This window comes from Aulostomus chinensis, chromosome 5 (assembly GCF_037954235.1).
Source record: "Aulostomus chinensis isolate RoL2024-O1b breed Wild chromosome 5, RoL_Achi_v1.0, whole genome shotgun sequence".
Classification (NCBI taxonomy): Eukaryota; Metazoa; Chordata; class Actinopteri; order Syngnathiformes; family Aulostomidae; genus Aulostomus; species Aulostomus chinensis.
The window spans coordinates 10,214,202-10,232,603 of record NC_141324.1 but is presented as its reverse complement, the minus strand read 5'-3'; the positions used below and the strand labels follow the sequence as shown (position 1 = coordinate 10,232,603).

At 51.6% G+C, this 18,402-nt stretch overlaps 2 protein-coding genes across 2 annotated transcripts; one reads left to right on the top strand and one right to left on the bottom strand.

Annotated features, from left to right (window-relative positions):
- Positions 1 to 1,303: 1,303 nt before the first annotated feature.
- Positions 1,304 to 4,369, top strand: LOC147261148 (polyisoprenoid diphosphate/phosphate phosphohydrolase PLPP6-like). Its single transcript, XM_086204842.1, has 2 exons — positions 1,304 to 1,972; positions 3,171 to 4,369. The coding sequence occupies exons 1-2, from the start codon at positions 1,600 to 1,602 to the stop codon at positions 3,596 to 3,598; spliced, it is 801 nt and encodes a 266-aa protein (XP_086060968.1). The 5' UTR covers positions 1,304 to 1,599; the 3' UTR covers positions 3,599 to 4,369.
- Positions 4,370 to 5,058: 689 nt separating this feature from the next.
- LOC147261147 (myocilin-like) lies at positions 5,059 to 18,000 on the bottom strand. The gene is made up of 5 exons (XM_086203055.1): positions 17,740 to 18,000; positions 17,465 to 17,610; positions 7,245 to 8,493; positions 6,190 to 6,294; positions 5,059 to 6,115 (listed from the first exon to the last, which is right to left on the bottom strand). The coding sequence occupies exons 3-5, from the start codon at positions 7,729 to 7,731 to the stop codon at positions 5,316 to 5,318; spliced, it is 1,392 nt and encodes a 463-aa protein (XP_086059181.1). The 5' UTR covers positions 7,732 to 8,493; positions 17,465 to 17,610; positions 17,740 to 18,000; the 3' UTR covers positions 5,059 to 5,315.
- Positions 18,001 to 18,402: the final 402 nt, after the last annotated feature.

Here is an 18,402-nt window from a genome sequence, read left to right as displayed (position 1 = left end):
AGGTGCAGGCGTGGGGTACAGGGGCAGGGTACAGTTGTGGGGTACAGGTACAGGTGCGGGGTACAGGGGCAGGGTACAGGTGCGGGGTACAGGTGCAGGGTGCAGGGTACAGGTGTAGGGTACAGGTGCAGGGTGCAGGGTACAGGTGTAGGGTACAGGTGCAGGTGTAGGGTAAAGGTGCAGTTGTAGGGTACAGGTGTGGGGTAAAGGTTCAGGCGTGGGGTACAGGTGCAGTTGTAGGGTACAGGTGTGGGGTACCTGAAGGCTTGCACCTTTTCATTTTATGAAATGCAGTAAAACGTAAATATCTGCCTATCATGACCAAAACGCAGACTCAGGCTGTCAAGGATGTGATTCAAACGGTAGGGTACAGGTGTGGGGTACAGATGCAGGGTACAGGTGTAGGGTACAGGTGCAGCGGCAGGGTACAGGTGCGGGGTATAGGTGCAGGTGCGGGGTACAGGTGTAGTGTACAGGTGCAGGTGCAGTTGTAGGCTAAGGCGTAGGTGCCACATTGTCAGAAACAATGGGGGGGGGGCAGAGAAATATAAATGAAAAAAATAATTGTTGAAGACTCAATCGTTCAGAGAGCACCGAGGCACTGAACCTGACTCTTCTCCTCTTTGTCCTGTGGGGTAGAATCAGTCAGAGGGTCCAAGACCCAGCACTTGGTGATTATGTAGCACTAACTGTGTTGTGTGATGTTGTATGTTTGTCAAAAAAAAAAAAAAGGGAGGGGGGGGCGACGCTTCTTCTGCCACTAGATGGCAGTACCTGTGACCAAATCACAACTGAAGCACTTTTGCGCTACAAGGGGTTTTTCCTTCAGTCTGAATTCTTGCTTGTGTTGTACGTCGCTTTGGACAAAAGCGTCTGCTAAAGGAAATTGTAGAATTGTAGAATTGTAGAGTTGTAGAATTGTAGAATTGTAGGTTACAGGTACAGGTGTGGGGTACAGGTTTAGGGTACAGGTGCAGATACAGGTGCAAAGTTTCTTTCTTTCTTTCATGCTTGCTTTCTCTCTTTTTCTGTATTTGTTCATTTGTGATCTCAGGAATGACTAGGATGGGGCGCCCATTGGCAGGTTTTTATTATTTTTTCATTTACATTTCTCTGCCACCCCCCCCCCCCCCCCGCCCCCACCGCCACAACCAGTCCCATCCTGCGGGCCAGAGCTAGATGGGACCGGCTCTGAAATGAATGACAGTCGAGGAAAAAAAGATTAATCATAACTATGACGAAAAATGAAGCAAAAATGTCAGAATACCACGAAGCATCAGATGACCACAGCCATGACGTCACATCCGTATCAGTCAGCTTGCATCTACTAGTGTCCCAGATCGCTTTGTTGCAGATGAATGATTTTTTTTTCTCTTTTTATTCCATGATGCTGGATCTGGACGAGTTTGGGCCCCAGTGAGCCTCAGAGTTCAAACCAACATGAAGTTGATTTTAAACTCGACAGTTGAACGTTGACGATGCTGCGGGCCAACTTTCTGGTCACGTGACCGGAGCAGTCCGGTTCGGCGTGTGTGCAGTGGGCCTCCCGGAGCCTCGACTGACCACAGCTGGTCGACACAGACAGGCGGCGGGAGCAAAATGTCCTCCCCGGTGTCCAGACGCAGCAGCTATCGAGGAGCTCCAAGCGGGAGCCGGCCGTCGAACGAGGTCCACGCGCGCCGCCGCGGCTCCAGCTGTTCCGCCCCCGGGGCGCAGACCGGCGAGTTGTCCGCGAGTCTAAGCCAGCCGATCTTCGCCGTCGCGCTCCGCTTCCTGCTAGCCGTGGACCTGTGGCTATCCAAGCGGCTCGGGGTGTGCGCCTGCGAGGAGGCTCCGTGGGGGAGCCTCCGGCCCCTGGTGCGCCTGGTGGAGCTCTCCGGACACGCGCTCCCGTGGCTCGCGGGCTCCATGTACTCGCTGCTGCGCGGAGGAACAGCGGCGGAGAAGGAGGTCATGTTGAACCTGGTCCTGGGTGAGAGGACGTAGACAGTACCGCTTCTGGGGAATAGTACAAATACACCTGGCTAGGAAGTAGTACTGTTTACCGCTGTGTGTTTTTCAGCCATGAAATACAAACCCTTCTTCACTGTGAGGCTGAACTAACGTGACATGCTGAGTGATAGAGAAGAACCCGCAGGGAGTCAGGGTGGGTCCCTGTGGTTCCTCTCCCCGGACCCACCTGGTCCTCTCCCTGGTCCCAGGTGGGTCCGGGGAGAGGAACCAGTGGACCTCGGAGCAGAACCAGTGAGACCCTGAGCTGAGAGGATTGATGCGAGTCACTGACACCTGCAGCATCAAGCTAGGAGAACATGGTTCCGTGGAGGATGTTGGTGCTGTGTGATTCAAACATTGTCATTGAACAGAGGAGAACGTGAGACACCCCCCCCCCCCCCCCATTTTCCATAGCACCTACAGATGGAGGCCTAAGAATAGGAGGTGCATGTATGGGCATCAGGCATCAGTGTGATGTATAAATACGAGTCGGCTTGACCTGCCACAGACGTCAGCTGCTGCCACTGTTGATCACACCGACCCTCAGGAGGCCTGTCCCGGTGTCATGTGACCAACTATCTAGTAAAATGTGTGTATGAAGCTGTGACTACGCTGGTGCAGTTTGATGAGGTATAAGTACTTGATACTGCGTCTCCTGGCGTCTGAGAGTCAAACATTGTTCTTTCTACTCCGCTACACCACCTCCTGGTAGTTGTCACAGTTTAGGCTTCTGCTGGTGTGTGTGTGTGTGTGTGTGTGTGTGTGTGTGTGTGTGTGTGTGTGTGTGTGTGTGTCCGTGTCCAGTAAGACCCAACAATGACCTGAAGACATTTGGTGGTCAAAGGTCAAGGTCTCCTCACACCAGTGTCTCAGGACACCTTTAACATTTGCTCCTCTAACAGAGTACCAACATCCACTGTTACTCACCTGAACACATTTTGGGGTCCAAGGTCACTGTGACTTTCACACATCGTGGAGGCAGCAACCATGTTGTGTTGTTCTAAAATGACACTGCCATACCTGTAGCTGCTCCCCACCCCAAAGATGGCGAGGACGGAGGTGCAGAGTAAAACCCTGGCAGACTTCTTTAGAATCTCTCAGACGAACAGGCGGCGCATTCAAGAGAGCAGCTCTGGGATCAGTTTCCGTCTCTAACTTTGTGTTGCTCTTCCTCGCAGCTCTGCTCCTGGATCTGCTGCTGGTCCGGCTTCTCAAGACTCTGGTCCGACGTCGAAGGCCCGCCCAGAACCGCACAGACATCCTCGCAGCCTTCTTTCTAGAGCGCTACTCCTTCCCCTCAGGGCACGCCACACGGGCCGCCATGTGTGCCCGCTTCCTCCTGACCCAGCTGGTGGCGGCAGACCCCATGCGGGTGCTAGTGCTGGGATGGGCCGGCCTGGTGAGCCTGTCCCGGCTGCTGCTCGCCCGACACTACGTGACAGACGTGGGCTTTGGTTTGGCGATGGGCTACTGCCAGTACGCGCTGGTGGAGCGGCTGTGGGTGACCTGGGACGGCCTGCAGGACCTGCTGCTCATGACCTGCTGCCTCCGAGAGCGACTCAGCGGTGTTTACGGTCGACTCTGGATGCTGGAGTGGAAACACTAGGATGTGTGTGTGTGTGTGTGTGTGTGTGTGTGTGTATGTGTGTGTGTGTGTCTGCCGGGGTGTGTGATTTGATCAGTTCAAGGTTGGTTGGACCGTCTGAAAGGTTCTAATTATAATTTGGTGATTTTATTGCAAGAGAAGCTCGTGCGTCCACGTGCGCCTGCAGCTTGATGGCTGCTGGTCTGGAGTCTGTGACACTGGTCGTCTCCCGCCTGCTGCGGTGTCAAACACTGGTGGGCGGGGGGTGAGTCAACTCACACTCACCCAACTGTCCATTAGTTGCTGCTGACCCCCCCTGTCTACCTCCATCTTTGCCACCTGCTGTGGGTCTCCATCCTCCATCTGTGAGGTGCAGGTGCAGAGACTCATCCACAGGGGGCAGCAGAGTACAAGAATAGGGGTTTGTGTCTCCCGTGGAGGGGAGAGCGAGAATATGCCCCAGCATCCCCACCGACCTTGAGTGCTGAGCAGGATTCTTCTTTTACCATGAATATTTTTCGTCTGCGTTTTCTCTCAACTCACGAACACACAACAAAAACGCTTGTGTCCCTGCAGGGGCTGAGGTTCAGACCAGCTCTTCAATTAATATGGCTGACAGAAAAATGTTGCTGTTTTATTTTACTAAAGTTTAACTCTTGCATACGTATAACCACATATTCAAGTCATTGTCGTGGGATTCATCTCATCATCTGGCGTGCCAGCAGCTGGTGAGTGTGAGCAGACTGACCTTGAACCTCCTTTATTCTCTGTACTCTTGTGTTCTGATATGTACTCTGCTCTTCTCATTGGAGATGTTAATAAATACAAATGTGGACTTGTTGACAGGAGACTCCTTTGCCCCCCCCCCCCCCCCCCCCACTGGCTCCAGGTTAATCCCAGTTGGACTGAGATTAGCAGTGCTGGGCCTGAGATGTGTAAGAACAAGGCTGGGTTACACAGGGCTCTGTCCGTCCCTGCTGCCTGGCTTAAATCCCAGGAGATAAAACTGTCGCGAGCAACAGGCAAAAGATAACGGACAGGACGTCAGTCCAGGTTCCCACACAGTCCAGGACTGAATGAGGAGCGAAGGGAGCCCTGCAGTGTGTCAGTTCATGTGCTGCTCACACACTTTGGATCAGGACGACTCGACTCCCCGAGTCCCCAAATTAACTCGTTTGATTTTCCACTCGTCGGGATCCCATTTCAACCTGCACAGCTGCTGTGGAGAGACCTGGTTCATGTGTCAGCCCCCAGAGAACCGTTAGTCATGAACACGGAGGGACCAAACACCAACACCTCAACAAACACACACACACACACACACACACACACACACACTGTTTGTTTTATATTTGCCCAGGACCCAACAGCGCCCCCATGTGGCCACTCAAGTCGTGTCTGTTAGGATCACATATTCCTCCTCTGACATGAGACTTCCTGCAGGTGGAGGAAAGATGGAGCAGCTACGACTCAGTGCATCCCTCACCTTCTTTATTGATCATTGAAACACCAACATTTGTCAGTCTGAGCTTCTGGCGGTCAATCCTCACAACTTTTATGTCATAAAGCATCTTATGTACAATGGTTATAGAAAAAATAGATTCTGGTAATGACAAACAGAGGGAGTTACTGACGTGCATCAGCGGAGGCAGCGATGAAACACTCAGCTACCAGAACCTGCTGGACCACTTTGACAGACCAGGTCAGTAAACAGCCCCCCCACCCATTCGTGTCCGTTCTAGCTGCTCTGGCCCGCCCTCTTCAATCTGAGGTCATAGGTGACCATGTGGAAGTTGTCCCAGGCGAACACCTTCCTCTGGGCGTGGTTGTAGTCCACCATGCTGTTGTAGCGGTACTTGTTCTTGAAGGGCACTGCGACAGCTCGGCCCTCGCCGCTTGCCGTGTCAAACATGTAGTTGATGGTGGTGTTGGCTGCGGTGTAGCTGGCCACCGTGTACAGACGTCCACACACCATGAAGGCGTTGGCCACTGTGTTCTTCCTGATGTTGGTCTCCCAGCTCTTCTTCACCTCCAGGCTCTCCGGGTCCAGCTGGGAAATCACAATGGCGCCTTTAGTGTTGCTGGTACTATAGATGGCCCACAGACCTTGTTCATCCACCGCCAGGTCAATGTCAGTGTAGCCCCCCCAGGAGTAAGGGAACTGGCCATGGAAGCCAGCGTCAGGGAGGTCCAAGCGTGACACCAGGGTCTCGGAGGCGAGGTCAAAGCGGATCAGACTGTGACTGCGTTTGCGTTGGTAGTAGAGGGAACCGCGGTACATGGTTGCCCCTGTGCTCTCCATAGGTTCAGGCAGGACCAGCACCTTCATGGGGAAGCCACGGGAGAACTGCTTCATATCCTCATACGCGTAGAGCTGGCGGACATCTTTACCCACCGTGTTGATGCGCCACACGGTCTTGCTGGGGTACTGGGAGTGCCGTGGCTCCGGGTCCTGCAGCCAGACACCGTACTTCCCTGTGATCCCATCAGCCTTGCTGTGCAGCACAGGATCCCCCACCGACAGCAGCTCCCCACAGCCTACAGCAATGAGACAGAACCTTTTAGAACAAGACTCTCCAGCTCCGCAGACCAACAGCAGCAGAAAACCTGACCTGTGAGGTTGTGACCGGCGTCGGGGAGGAGGCGGGAGGCTGGCACCTCCGTGACCTCGGCCTTCATCTCCTGGTAGGATCCATGGCTGAGGTCGTACCCCGGATCTGTGATCAAAGACAAACACTCACTCCTCTCAAGATACACACAACTGTCGATGGTACACCAACGGATACAAATACTGCAGTATAACAGAATCATACCGCAGGTCTCTTTCTGATCTTTCCGAGGACGTTTGGTGTCATTTCAACCCGTGCAGACTATTAATAATAATAATAATAATAATCATCATCATCATCATCATCATCATCATCATCATCATCATCATCGCCATGAGAAGCTGACAATAGACATGATGTTTCTTGGCTTTTATTCCCTTTTATTTATCTGTTCAGGGGGATGTTGATAATTTTATGACGTGAGAAAGAAAGAGAGAGGGGGAGAGGAGAGAAAGAGGAATTATTTTGAGGCCATGAAATACAACTTGTTCCCTCAGTTTAGTTGCTTTGGGCTTCCATAATGTCACTCCAGGGCTCTGTCTTTTTTATGGTGTCTAAATAAAGTTATAAAGAAATGTTCTTTATGTGTGGGAGGGGAAACTATAATTAATTTCTGACAACAAATGAAAACTTGTGTCCTCAAGTTAGTCGTGGTAGAAGTGCTCGCCTGGCCGGCATCCTCGGGCGTGGCGCCCGCCACCTCTCCAGGGTCCAGGCTGTGTTACACGTTACGCTTGTACTCTACTGCATTTCTTTAATCTGAGGTACCTAAGAAGGTGCGTTTGGTTTACAGTCCAACCTCTCAGGCCCCCTCCCCCCTCAGGACCCAGCAGGGTACCCTCTGACCTGACCGCTGCTCTCCTGAAAATCATCATGTGAACATAAACCCACAAGCATGAGTCACAAAGCCATAAATGACAAGCGCGTGTTGTAAATACCGATCGTCTTACTGAGCCGGGAGACCTCCACCACTCGACCCCATGACCCCGGGAGTCAACCGCACCATCATAGAAACAAAACAGCATCAGGACCCACTTGAGTCCTGCTCATGTACACACCATTTGCAGGTCTGTTGCGGTCCAGCCGAGCCCCTGCTGAGGTGTTGGTCGGTTGGCAGGGGGTCCGCCTGAGGTTCTCCGCCTCCTGGCTCAGCTCGGCCCCTCTCCTCTGGAGGTCCTGAATCTGCCTGTTCAGTCGCTCCTTGTCCTTCTGCAGCTGGTTCCTTTCTGCCATCACCTGGGCATAGACTTCCTGGAGACCCTCCTCAACGTCAGTCCTGACCTCACCCCTGGCGTCTGTGTCCCCTCCTGCGATCAGGCGGCTGACCAGAGCCTCCAGCAGGGTGACCCGGGACAACAGTCCGTCCAGCTCCTGATCCCTGCTGCCCCTGGGGCAGCTGGACTCTTCTGGACTGGCTACAGTGAAAGTGTAGTGACACCGTCCAGCGTGGTCATCAGAGCGCTGCAGAGATGCTTGGTCTAAAGCCTGGATCCTGCTGGTCAGGGTCCAGAAGGACAGACACAGGAGAGACACCTGGGTCCACATTTTGGAGGGTCAGGTTGAGTCTTGGTCTTGTAGAGTGAGAGAGTGTTTGCTCTTCGGTCTTAGCTGGTCTCCCCCCTCAGAGTGTATCTGGTCAGTGCAGGTCAGTGTCTGAATCCCAGCTATGCTGAGGGAAGGATATTTATACAGTGAGCTGTCACGAAGTGGGAGGAGCCAGGAATGTCAGGGAGTGAGAAAGCTGGAGCAGCGAGGTGTGTGAGGAGTGTGTGAGGACCAGAGGAACACGTGCTCCGTCTTTAGGGGTGTGTGATACATCCTGGACAGGATGGGGGGGGGGGTTCGGCTCGCCGCTCTGTTGAAGCCTCCTGTGTCCTTCTGCAGGTGTCTGCTGCTGGTTCGACTGGCAGCATCTTTTTATGCTGTTGACTCCCTCCCTGACTGGGAGTTTACCAGTAAACCACCACGTGATCTACTGTAAACCCAGTTTATGACCCAGGCATGTGTTCGAGGGCACGTGTTGAGGAATCTGGGAGTCTGCAGACACCACATCCTGAGGACACACTGTGACACTCCCATTGGCACAGGCATTGGCTACGTATGATGTCACAGGAGGAGAGACAGGGCGCTGGGTTTGTTTTGATTTCCTCCTGCACTGGAGACGTCGACGTCTGTCTGTCTGTCTGTCTGTCTGTCTGTCTGTCCGGCGAGAAGAATCTTGCCTCTGTGACTCTCCCTGAGGCTTTTGACTCTGTCCTCTTGATAAAATGTTCCTGAGGAGGATTTCTTCTCCCGCTGCCGGAAGGTCTGCACAAAGAGGAAGTTGCATTTTGTTAAAAATTGTGATTTATGATTTTGGGCTTTATAAATAAAATCTGACTGATTGATTGAATGATTTTTTTGTATGGACTTGACACGCCACAGTGGCGCATTCTGGAAGATACTGGTCCCTCTGCAAGACCGCCCCAGCCTGATCCACATCACTGCCGGTTTGCGTGGCAACTGCACATCTTGAGCAGCAACTGCTGAGTGTGTGCTAACACAAGGTGCTAACACGCCCACAATGTCCTGCTAATCATGGCTGCAGTCTCAGCCTTGTGGCTAATTAGCACCGGCTGTACTCACAGTTGAGACTGGTGAGTTTGAAACTGGCTTTGCAAGCTTTTACTCATGAAACAAAGGAACATTTTGTTCTCTCCCCTCAGTTTTTCTCAGCTGCTGAACATGACCAGTTTCCTCTTGTCCATGCCGTTGTGGACGTTGCCGCACCCCCGTAGATGACGACACACTTCCAGCGGTGTAGTTGAGAACAGATTTCCTCTGATGGACGGCCGTCGCTCGCATGGAGGCGCACAGTCACATTCAGGTACAGACAGACTCCATGGTGGTGCCTGGTGAACAAGAGTCATCTGAGGATCCCTGCTTTGGTACCATGAGTGTGTGTGTGTGTGTGTGTGTGTGTGTGTGTGTGTGTGTGTGTGTGTGTGTGTGTGTGTGTGTGTGTGTGGTTCATGTCACACTAGAATTATAAAATAGCTGTGATTTCTCCACACTGACACATTCAGCTCATCTGTTTGGATCTATAGTGGCTGCTCTGGCAGGGCAGCACTTCCTCTCAGTTTGTCCACTCTTTCCTTTGATGTTTGTGTGTGTGTGTATGTTTGTGTGTGTGTGTATGTTTCTGTGTGTATGTATGTTTGTGTGTGTATTTGTGTGTGTATGTTTGTGTGTGTGTATTTGTGTGTGTGTATGTTTGTGTGTGTATTTGTGTGTGTATGTTTTGTGTGTGTGTATTTGTGTGTGTATGTTTGTGTTTGTGTATTTGTGTGTGTATGTTTGTGTGTGTGTATTGTGTGTATGTTTGTTTGTGTGTGTATGTTTGTGTGTGCATATTTGTATGTGTATGTTTGTGTGTGTATTTGTGTGTGTATGTTTGTGTGTGTATGTATGTTTGTGTGTATGTATTTGTGTATGTGTATGTTAGTGTGTGCGTGTGTGTATGTATGTTTGTGTGTGTATGTCTGTGTGTGTATGTATGTGTGTGTATGTATGTTTGTGTGTGTATGTCTGTGTGTATGTATGTTTGTATGTGTATGTCTGTGTGTATGTTTGTGTGTGTATGTATGTGTGTGTATGTATGTTTGTGTGTGTATTTGTGTGTGTATGTGTGTATGTTTGTGTGTGTGTATTTGCGTGTGGGTGTATGTGTGTGTGTGTGGTGTGTGAGAGAGAGACAGTTACAACAGTGTTACATTAATACCACCACACACATCTGTGTTGCTTCCACGTGACCCTCCTGCTGCCTTGCTAAACTGTCCATGGAAAGTCGCAGTGTTCCTCAATGTTTCCACCACTGAGGCGCCTTTCTCTTATGTAACATTACGACCACTGTGAGCGACGCCCCTGGCCCACGACAGCAGCTGTGCTGGAGCAGAACCCAACAGGTGCCTGCTGAAATGCTCACCATCATCACCATCATCACCATCATCATCATCATCATCATCACCATCATCATCATCATCATCATCATCATCACCATCATCACCACCATCATCATCATCACCATCATCACCACCATCACCATCATCATCATCACATCATCATCATCATCATCATCACCATCATCATCACCATCATCATCATCATCATCACTATCACCACCATCATCATCATCATCATCACCATCATCATCATCATCATCATCATCATCATCATCATCACCATCATCATCATCATCACCACCATCACCATCATCATCATCATCATCATCATCATCATCATCATCATCATCATCATCACCATCATCATCATCATCATCATCATCATCATCACCATCATCATCATCATCACCACCATCACTATCATCATCATCATCATCATCACCATCATCATCATCATCATCATCACCATCACTATCACTATCATCATCACCATCATCATCATCATCACCATCACTATCATCATCATCACTATCATCATCACCATCATCATCATCATCACCATCATCATCACCATCACTATCATCATCATCATCATCATCATCATCATCATCATCATCACCATCATCATCATCATCATCACCATCACCACCATCATCATCACCATCATCATCATCATCACCATCACCACCATCATCATCACCATCATCATCATCATCATCATCACCATCATCATCATGGTCATTGTAGCAGCTGTTACAGATGTGGGAGCCCTGTCCCTCCTGCTCTTGAAGGTCCTGGGCGCCGTCCCTCTTGAGTTCTTTCCCAACATGCTGTTTCTTCCAGTTCCCTTTTTATTTGCGTCATTCCGAGCCCTGCTGGTTTCTGTTGGTTCCAGCTCTTTATCCAAACCAGATGAGGTCCAAGCTCAGTCACAGAAGAACTGAGATTTCATCTCATTTCATGTTTTGAACATGTGACATCACTTCAAATTAAAAAGTAGGTTTGCTTCAGCAGTTGATACTAATAAAAACCTGCTGTTCAGATTATATGAGGTTCAACTCAATGCTAGAGTTGTGCTGCCCTTCATCATGGAGCCTCTTTAGAATGAACGCTGCAGCTTCAGTCTGTCTGATTCACCCGACGATTTCTGAAAGCCCCTTAAAGGGTGAAGGTATCTGATGTTGGCAAAGAAAAGGCAGGTTGTGTGATGTTTGTATTTATTTTGGAATCTTAGATGTCACTCCATCCTGATCTGGTTTCATCCCGCGGAACAAACGGAATATCTGAAGTCATGGCAGACAGCTGCTCCTCCTCAGCTGCTCCTGGTTGGTGACTGATGTGAAATCCCCATCAGTCTGCTTGGATGTTTTCTGGGTATCTAGAGAGGTGAGCTGCTACCTGCTCTCCAGGTACACCTCTGCTCCCTGCTCTTTCGGGGTGCTGCCTCGTGCCGGGCTGGGTGGTGCCCAGACAGGTAGCTGTGTCATGACCTCTTCTAATAAATGAACTGGTAGTGCTTCTCTTATGAAGATGAGGAAATTGATGGACAAAACAGGAAAACAAGCAGCCATCGTATTTTTTTTGGCAGTTATTTCAAAAGGCTTCTAGCCCCCGGCTCAGTCCCAGGATACTTGGAACTTTAGGATTTCCACTGTTTAATTCTGGAGGGTTATTTTACTGCCACATTATGCAACAGGAAACTAAAAAGGTGTGTGTGGTGGGTGGGGGGGGGGGCTGTGGACAGAGGAAAAACAAAACAAATGAGAGAAACAGAGCGGTCGCTGACTCAGGAAGGACGTGGAAAATGAAATGTTTCCATTGGAACGTCTTGTGGAGTATTCAGCTCGATTCAGCGTCTTCACCATCAGGCAGGTCAGACGTTGGTGGTGACGACGTTCTGCAGGCCCATGGAGAACCAAGCAGAAAGCTCGCCCGACATCCATTTACAGGTGTGAAGAGTTACGTAAGCTGCCAGTCTGGCTCGTTCGTGCTCAGCACAGCACAGACGTGAGTCGCAGGGCCAGTGTTGACTCCCCCCCACCCCCCACCCCCCCCCCACCCCGGCACACAACACCTCCATATGGATTTACGTTCAAGGAGCAGAGACAGAGACAGTGGTGATGATTTACACATGTCAGGATGGAAGATGAGTCAGAGTGAGTCGCCCAGGGGGAGATAGTGTGTGTGTGTGTGTGTGTGTGTGTGTGTGTGTGTGTGTGTGTGTGTGTGTGTGTGTGTCTGTGAGAGGGAGAGAGAGAGAGAGAAAGAGAGGGAGAGAGACTATGCTACAACTACTGCTGTGACTATTAGGGTATAATCACAGTGATTTACACACACAACACACACACACACACACACACACACACACACACACACACACACACACACACACACGCCGCAATTAACTTTTAAAGAGCAGCTGCCTGTGATACAGCTTGGGAATTTCGTACCTGGGCTTTGCCCCTCAGGTTACATACAGGGTGCCTTATTCTTGGAGCTGATACTTAGTTGCCCCCACCAAGCTTTTATAATTTTATAAGCCCTTTTATAATTTACATCCTTTTAAACTACAAATTTCTTGTGTCCCACCACAGGTTCTCATTACTCCCAGTGCACTCATGCACTCAGAGAGGACAAACACAGCTGTCATCAGGGCCTCGGTGTTCAAACCTTTGTTCTGTCGTTGGTTTAAACTCTGGGTGACAAAGTTAGCAGGTCCTGAAATATTTGGCGTTTCTTCATCCAGGGAGGCTCAGTGGAGATGGAGAAGGAGCATCAAACCGTTCACACTTGTTCTTGCCAACACACTAAAGTCCCAAAGCCAGACAATGATCAAGATGATTCCTGGAACTGAAACATTCATCCCTCGCTATTTCATGTGGAGAAGCCATCGATTCGATGTCCCAGACCAACAAAGGCTTTGACTGTAGCAGACCTGAAGACGGTGAAGAGCCAGAGTGTATCGCACTTCACGTGTCTAAAATATCCCATCATGACACCAAGATTCAGGAAATTAAACATCCTTTTTTGTTTTAAGATATAAACACAAGTGAGTTTTGTAGCTTTACATCTGCAGAAGGTTCAGAGCAGGAAATGAAATGACAATAAAAGTGATGACTTGGTAAGCCTGTCAAAACACCCAGGGCTTAGCACCATGTTAAATATGAATGATGGCAAATATTATTGACTCTTAGTGGACAGATCTTTAGCTCCTGAGTGTAATTCAAGACTGAATTCGGTTGTGCCATGAAGTCATCTAAGTACAGAGTAGAAGTCATTTCTGCTCACGAGCGTTCCTGGAAATTCTCGTCACAGGAATCTTAATGAGCAGGTTTACATTCAGTAAACTCTTCGTTTCCTATGACATAAACTGTTTAATCACCTATGTGACTGGGCTGTAAAGGTGTGTGTTATATAACCAGCACACACACACACACACACACACACACACACACACACACACACACACACACACACACACACACACACACACCTTCTCCTTCATATCACATTTAGCAGCAAAGAAACTCTGCCTGAAACTGCATCACTTGACCTGATGGTGCTTAAACAGGACACAGTGAGGTCACACGTGGGCTTATCAACATCATGTGAGCCTTCGCTGCAGTGTATTATGGGTAACTGATGATTCAGTTGGGAGGAGGACGAGATGTGCTGGGACCAAAATGTTGCTATGTTCTGGTTCTCTGGTTGACCTGAGGCCAATGATCTGGTCTCCCTCAAAACACCCCCACAGTGACAGGAGAGGAGGTCAGCCGGGGCCGCAGCCGGAGAACTTTGGTCGTCTCAGTCATAGCAGACATGAGGCGGGTCACTGGTCCCAGCTCCCCCTGACACTGTGATGCAGAGGGCACCTGCCTCACACCCAGCACACACCTGCCTCACACCCAGCACACTCCTGCCTCACACCCAGCTCACACCCAGCACACCCCTGCCTCACACCCAGCACACACCTGCCTCACACCCAGCACACACCTGCCTCACACCCAGCTCACACCCAGCACACACCTGCCTCACACCCAGCACACACCTGCCTCACACCCAGCACACACCTGCCTCACACCCAGCTCACACCCAGCACACACCTGCCTCACACCCAGCACACACCTGCCTCACACCCAGCTCACACCTGCCTCACACCCAGCTCACACCCAGCACACACCTGCCTCACACCCAGCACACACCTGCCTCACACCCAGCTCACACCTGCCTCACACCCAGCTCACACCTGCCTCACACCCAGCTCACACCCAGTACACACCTGCCTCACACCCAGCTCACACCTGCCTCACACCCAGCACACACCTGCCTCACACCCAGCTCACACCTGCCTCACACCCAGCTCACACCCAGTACACACCTGCCTCACACCCAGCACACTCCTGCCTCACACCCAGCTCACACCTGCCTCACACCCAGCACACACCTGCCTCACACCCAGCTCACACCTGCCTTGCACCCAGCTCACACCTGCCTCGCACCCAGTACACACCTGAATCACACCCGCCGCAACTGCACTTCAAACTGGCCTAAAAAGCACCACACACCTACCTCACACACGCCTCACACCAGCCTCACCCTTACCACAAACGCGCCTCAAACCCACTTAACACCCATCTCACAACTGCCTAAAACCCGCCTCAAATGCACCTCACATATGCCTGACACACACTTCTAACACACTCAGACCTGCCTCAAACGCGCCTCACACCCCACTCACACCCGCCTCACACCTGCCTCACACCCACCTCAAATGTGCTCAGACCTGCCTCAAACGCTTCACACGTCATACACCCGCCTTACACACACCTCACCACTGCCTCGTCTCAGTCGTAGCAGACATGAGGCGGGTCACTGGTCCCAGCTCCCCCTGACACTGTGATGCAGAGGGCACCTGCCTCACACCCAGCACACACCTGCCTCACACCCAGCACACTCCTGCCTCACACCCAGCACACCCAGCTCACACCCAGCACACTCCTGCCTCACACCCAGCACACACCTGCCTCACACCCAGCACACACCTGCCTCACACCCAGCTCACACCCAGCACACACCTGCCTCACACCCAGCACACACCTGCCTCACACCCAGCTCACACCTGCCTCACACCCAGCACAGACCTGCCTCACACCCAGCTCACACCTGCCTCACACCCAGCTCACACCCAGCACACACCTGCCTCACACCCAGCACACACCTGCCTCACACCCAGCTCACACCTGCCTCACACCCAGCACACACCTGCCTCACACCCAGCTCACACCTGCCTCACACCCAGTACACACCTGCCTCACACCCAGCACACTCCTTCCTCACACCCAGCACACACCTGCCTCACACCCAGCTCACACCTGCCTCACACCCAGCTCACACCTGCCTCGCATCCAGCTCACACCTGCCTCACACCCAGCTCACACCCAGCACACACCTGCCTCACACCCAGCTCACACCTGCCTTGCACCCAGCTCACACCTGCCTCGCACCCAGTACACACCTGAATCACACCCGCCGCAACTGCACTTCAAACTGGCCTAAAAAGCACCACACACCTACCTCACACACGCCTCACACCAGCCTCACACTTACCACAAACGCGCCTCAAACCCACTTAACACCCATCTCACAACTGCCTAAAACCCACCTCAAATGCACCTCACATATGCCTGACACACACTTCTAACACACTCAGACCTGCCTCAAACGCACCTCACACCCCACTCACACCCGCCTCACACCTGCCTCACACCCACCTCAAATGTGCTCAGACCTGCCTCAAACGCTTCACACGTCATACACCCGCCTTACACACACCTCACCACTGCCTCAAACTTACCACAAACACGCCTCAAACCCACTTCACACCCACCTCATGCCCACATCAGACCTGCCTAAAACAAATGCGCCTCACACCCGCCTCTAACGCGCTCACATCACCGAATACCTGCTTTACATGCGCTTCACACAAGCCTAACACATGCTTCTGACACACTCACACCCGCCTCAAATGCTCCTCGCACTTGCCACAAACACACCTAAAACCCAAATCACACCCACCTCCCACCCGCCTCAAACACACCTCACGCCCCCCTCAACATGCTCACACCCACCTCTCACCTGTCTCACATCCAACTCACACCCACCTCACATCCCCCTCACACCCAATTCAAATGTGCCTCACACCCACCTCACATATGCCTCACACCAGCTTCACACCAACCTCAAATCCACCTCACACCCACTTCACACCTGCCTCACACACGCCTCACCCTGCCTCGCATTTAACACAAACGTGCCTAAAACCCACTTCACACCCACCTCAATCTCACCTCACACCCGCCTCAAATGTGCCTCAGACTCATGTGCCTCACACTTGCCTCATACCTGCTTTACATGCGCCTCACACATGCCTGACACACGCTTCTAACACACACACCTGCCTCAAACACGCCTCACACGCACTCACAGCTGCATTACACATGCCTCACACCCACCACACACCTGCTTCACATCCACCTCAAATGTGCTCACACCCACTTCACACCTGCTAAAATGTGCCTTGTATCTGTCTCACACCCAACTCACACCCACCTCACATCTGCCTCACACCAGCTTCGTACCAACCTCCTACGCACTCACACCTGCCTCACACATGCCTCAAACCCACCTCACACGCGTTCACACCTGCCTCACATATGCCTTACACACACCTCAAATGTGCTTAGACCTACCTCACACGCCGCACACCCACCTCACACCCACCACACACCTGCCCCACACTCAACTCAAACACGCTCACACCCACTTCACACCTGCCTCACATCCACCACACACCTGCCTCACACCCACCTCAAATGCGCTCACACCCACCTAACACCCATCTCAAACACGCCTAACACCCCTCACACCTCACTCACACAAACCTTAAACACGCCTCATATCCATCTCACACCCACCTCACACCCGCCTCACATGCGCCTCACAGTGTGATGTAGCACACATGGTGATGCTGATGTCATGATGGGTGCATCCCCATGACATCATCACTGGGTATCACGTCTACCTCAGTGCAATGCATTTCATGGTCAAATAGAAGATTTGAGTAGATTTAAGATGAGAGGAGAGATGAGAGGAGAGAGAAGAGGAGAGGCGATACTATTATTCTTCTAGAAGCCCCTCTGAAAACAGCTCATGAGCCCAACTGGTGTGTGTATGTGTGTATATGTGTGTGTGTTTGTGTGGTGTGTGTATGTATATGTATGTATGTGTGTGTGTGTGTGTGTGTGGGGGGGGGGGGTATTTTGAGTCTCCGCACTGACCTGGATACTCACTGTCTCCAGATGCCTCATGAAACAGTATCTTTGGCAGGAAAGCTGAGATGATGATGTCACAGATATGCTCGCACACTTCCTTTCTCTCCATGAGGTCAGAGGTCAGGTCTGGCCTCAGATAAATCTCCAAAGCCCTGGATGGGTTGTAGAAAAATACATATATTTACAACTTGTTCTTGAATGAAATTATGTTGAGGCCACATGGTTTTTTTACTTGTTCCCTCTTATTAATTTGTGGCCATGAGAAAGAGTCGTTCCCTCACCGTAGCTGCTTCTGTAAATATGCAGATGTGTGTGGTTCTGGCGTCTCCAGGGCTCCCAGACAGCCAGATGTTATAAAGCCTCACAACAGACCAGAGCTCTTTAATGTCTTTGATGTAGATGATCCTGCTTTGATGGCTGGAGAACCTTCTCCTATAACGTCCTGTTTTTTTTGTGGTGCTGCTGCTCAGGGCGCCACCGCCACCTGGTGGTGTCCGAGCTCACCACAAGGTGGTGCGCTCACAGCAGAGCGAGCGCCAGGACAAAGTAATTGATCAGATTGATGGGGGGGGGGGGGTGATGGTTGTGTGGATGTCGGAACCTTCATTCAGCGTCTGTGCGTCACGTGCTCCAGAACGCCAGGGTCCGTCCTGCCCGATCGGCTTGGTTGCGCGCGCAGGTTCAGCGTCCTCTATCCCCGCGTGCACTGGTCACGTGCCCGGAGCTGGACGCCGTCATGTGACAGCGGGCCCGCGAGACACTTCACGACAGCTGCCTCTACTGCGGCGCGTCCGCCTCCTCCGTTGCGGCGATGCGCAGCCGTGCCGCATGACTCACGACAGCAGACATGGCGGGGATGTAAACAGGGGGCGGGGTCAGGGGCGGGCTCAGATGCCGAACCTGCCCCCAGCAGCCAATGGCGCGCCGCGCTCCTCCGCCGCGGC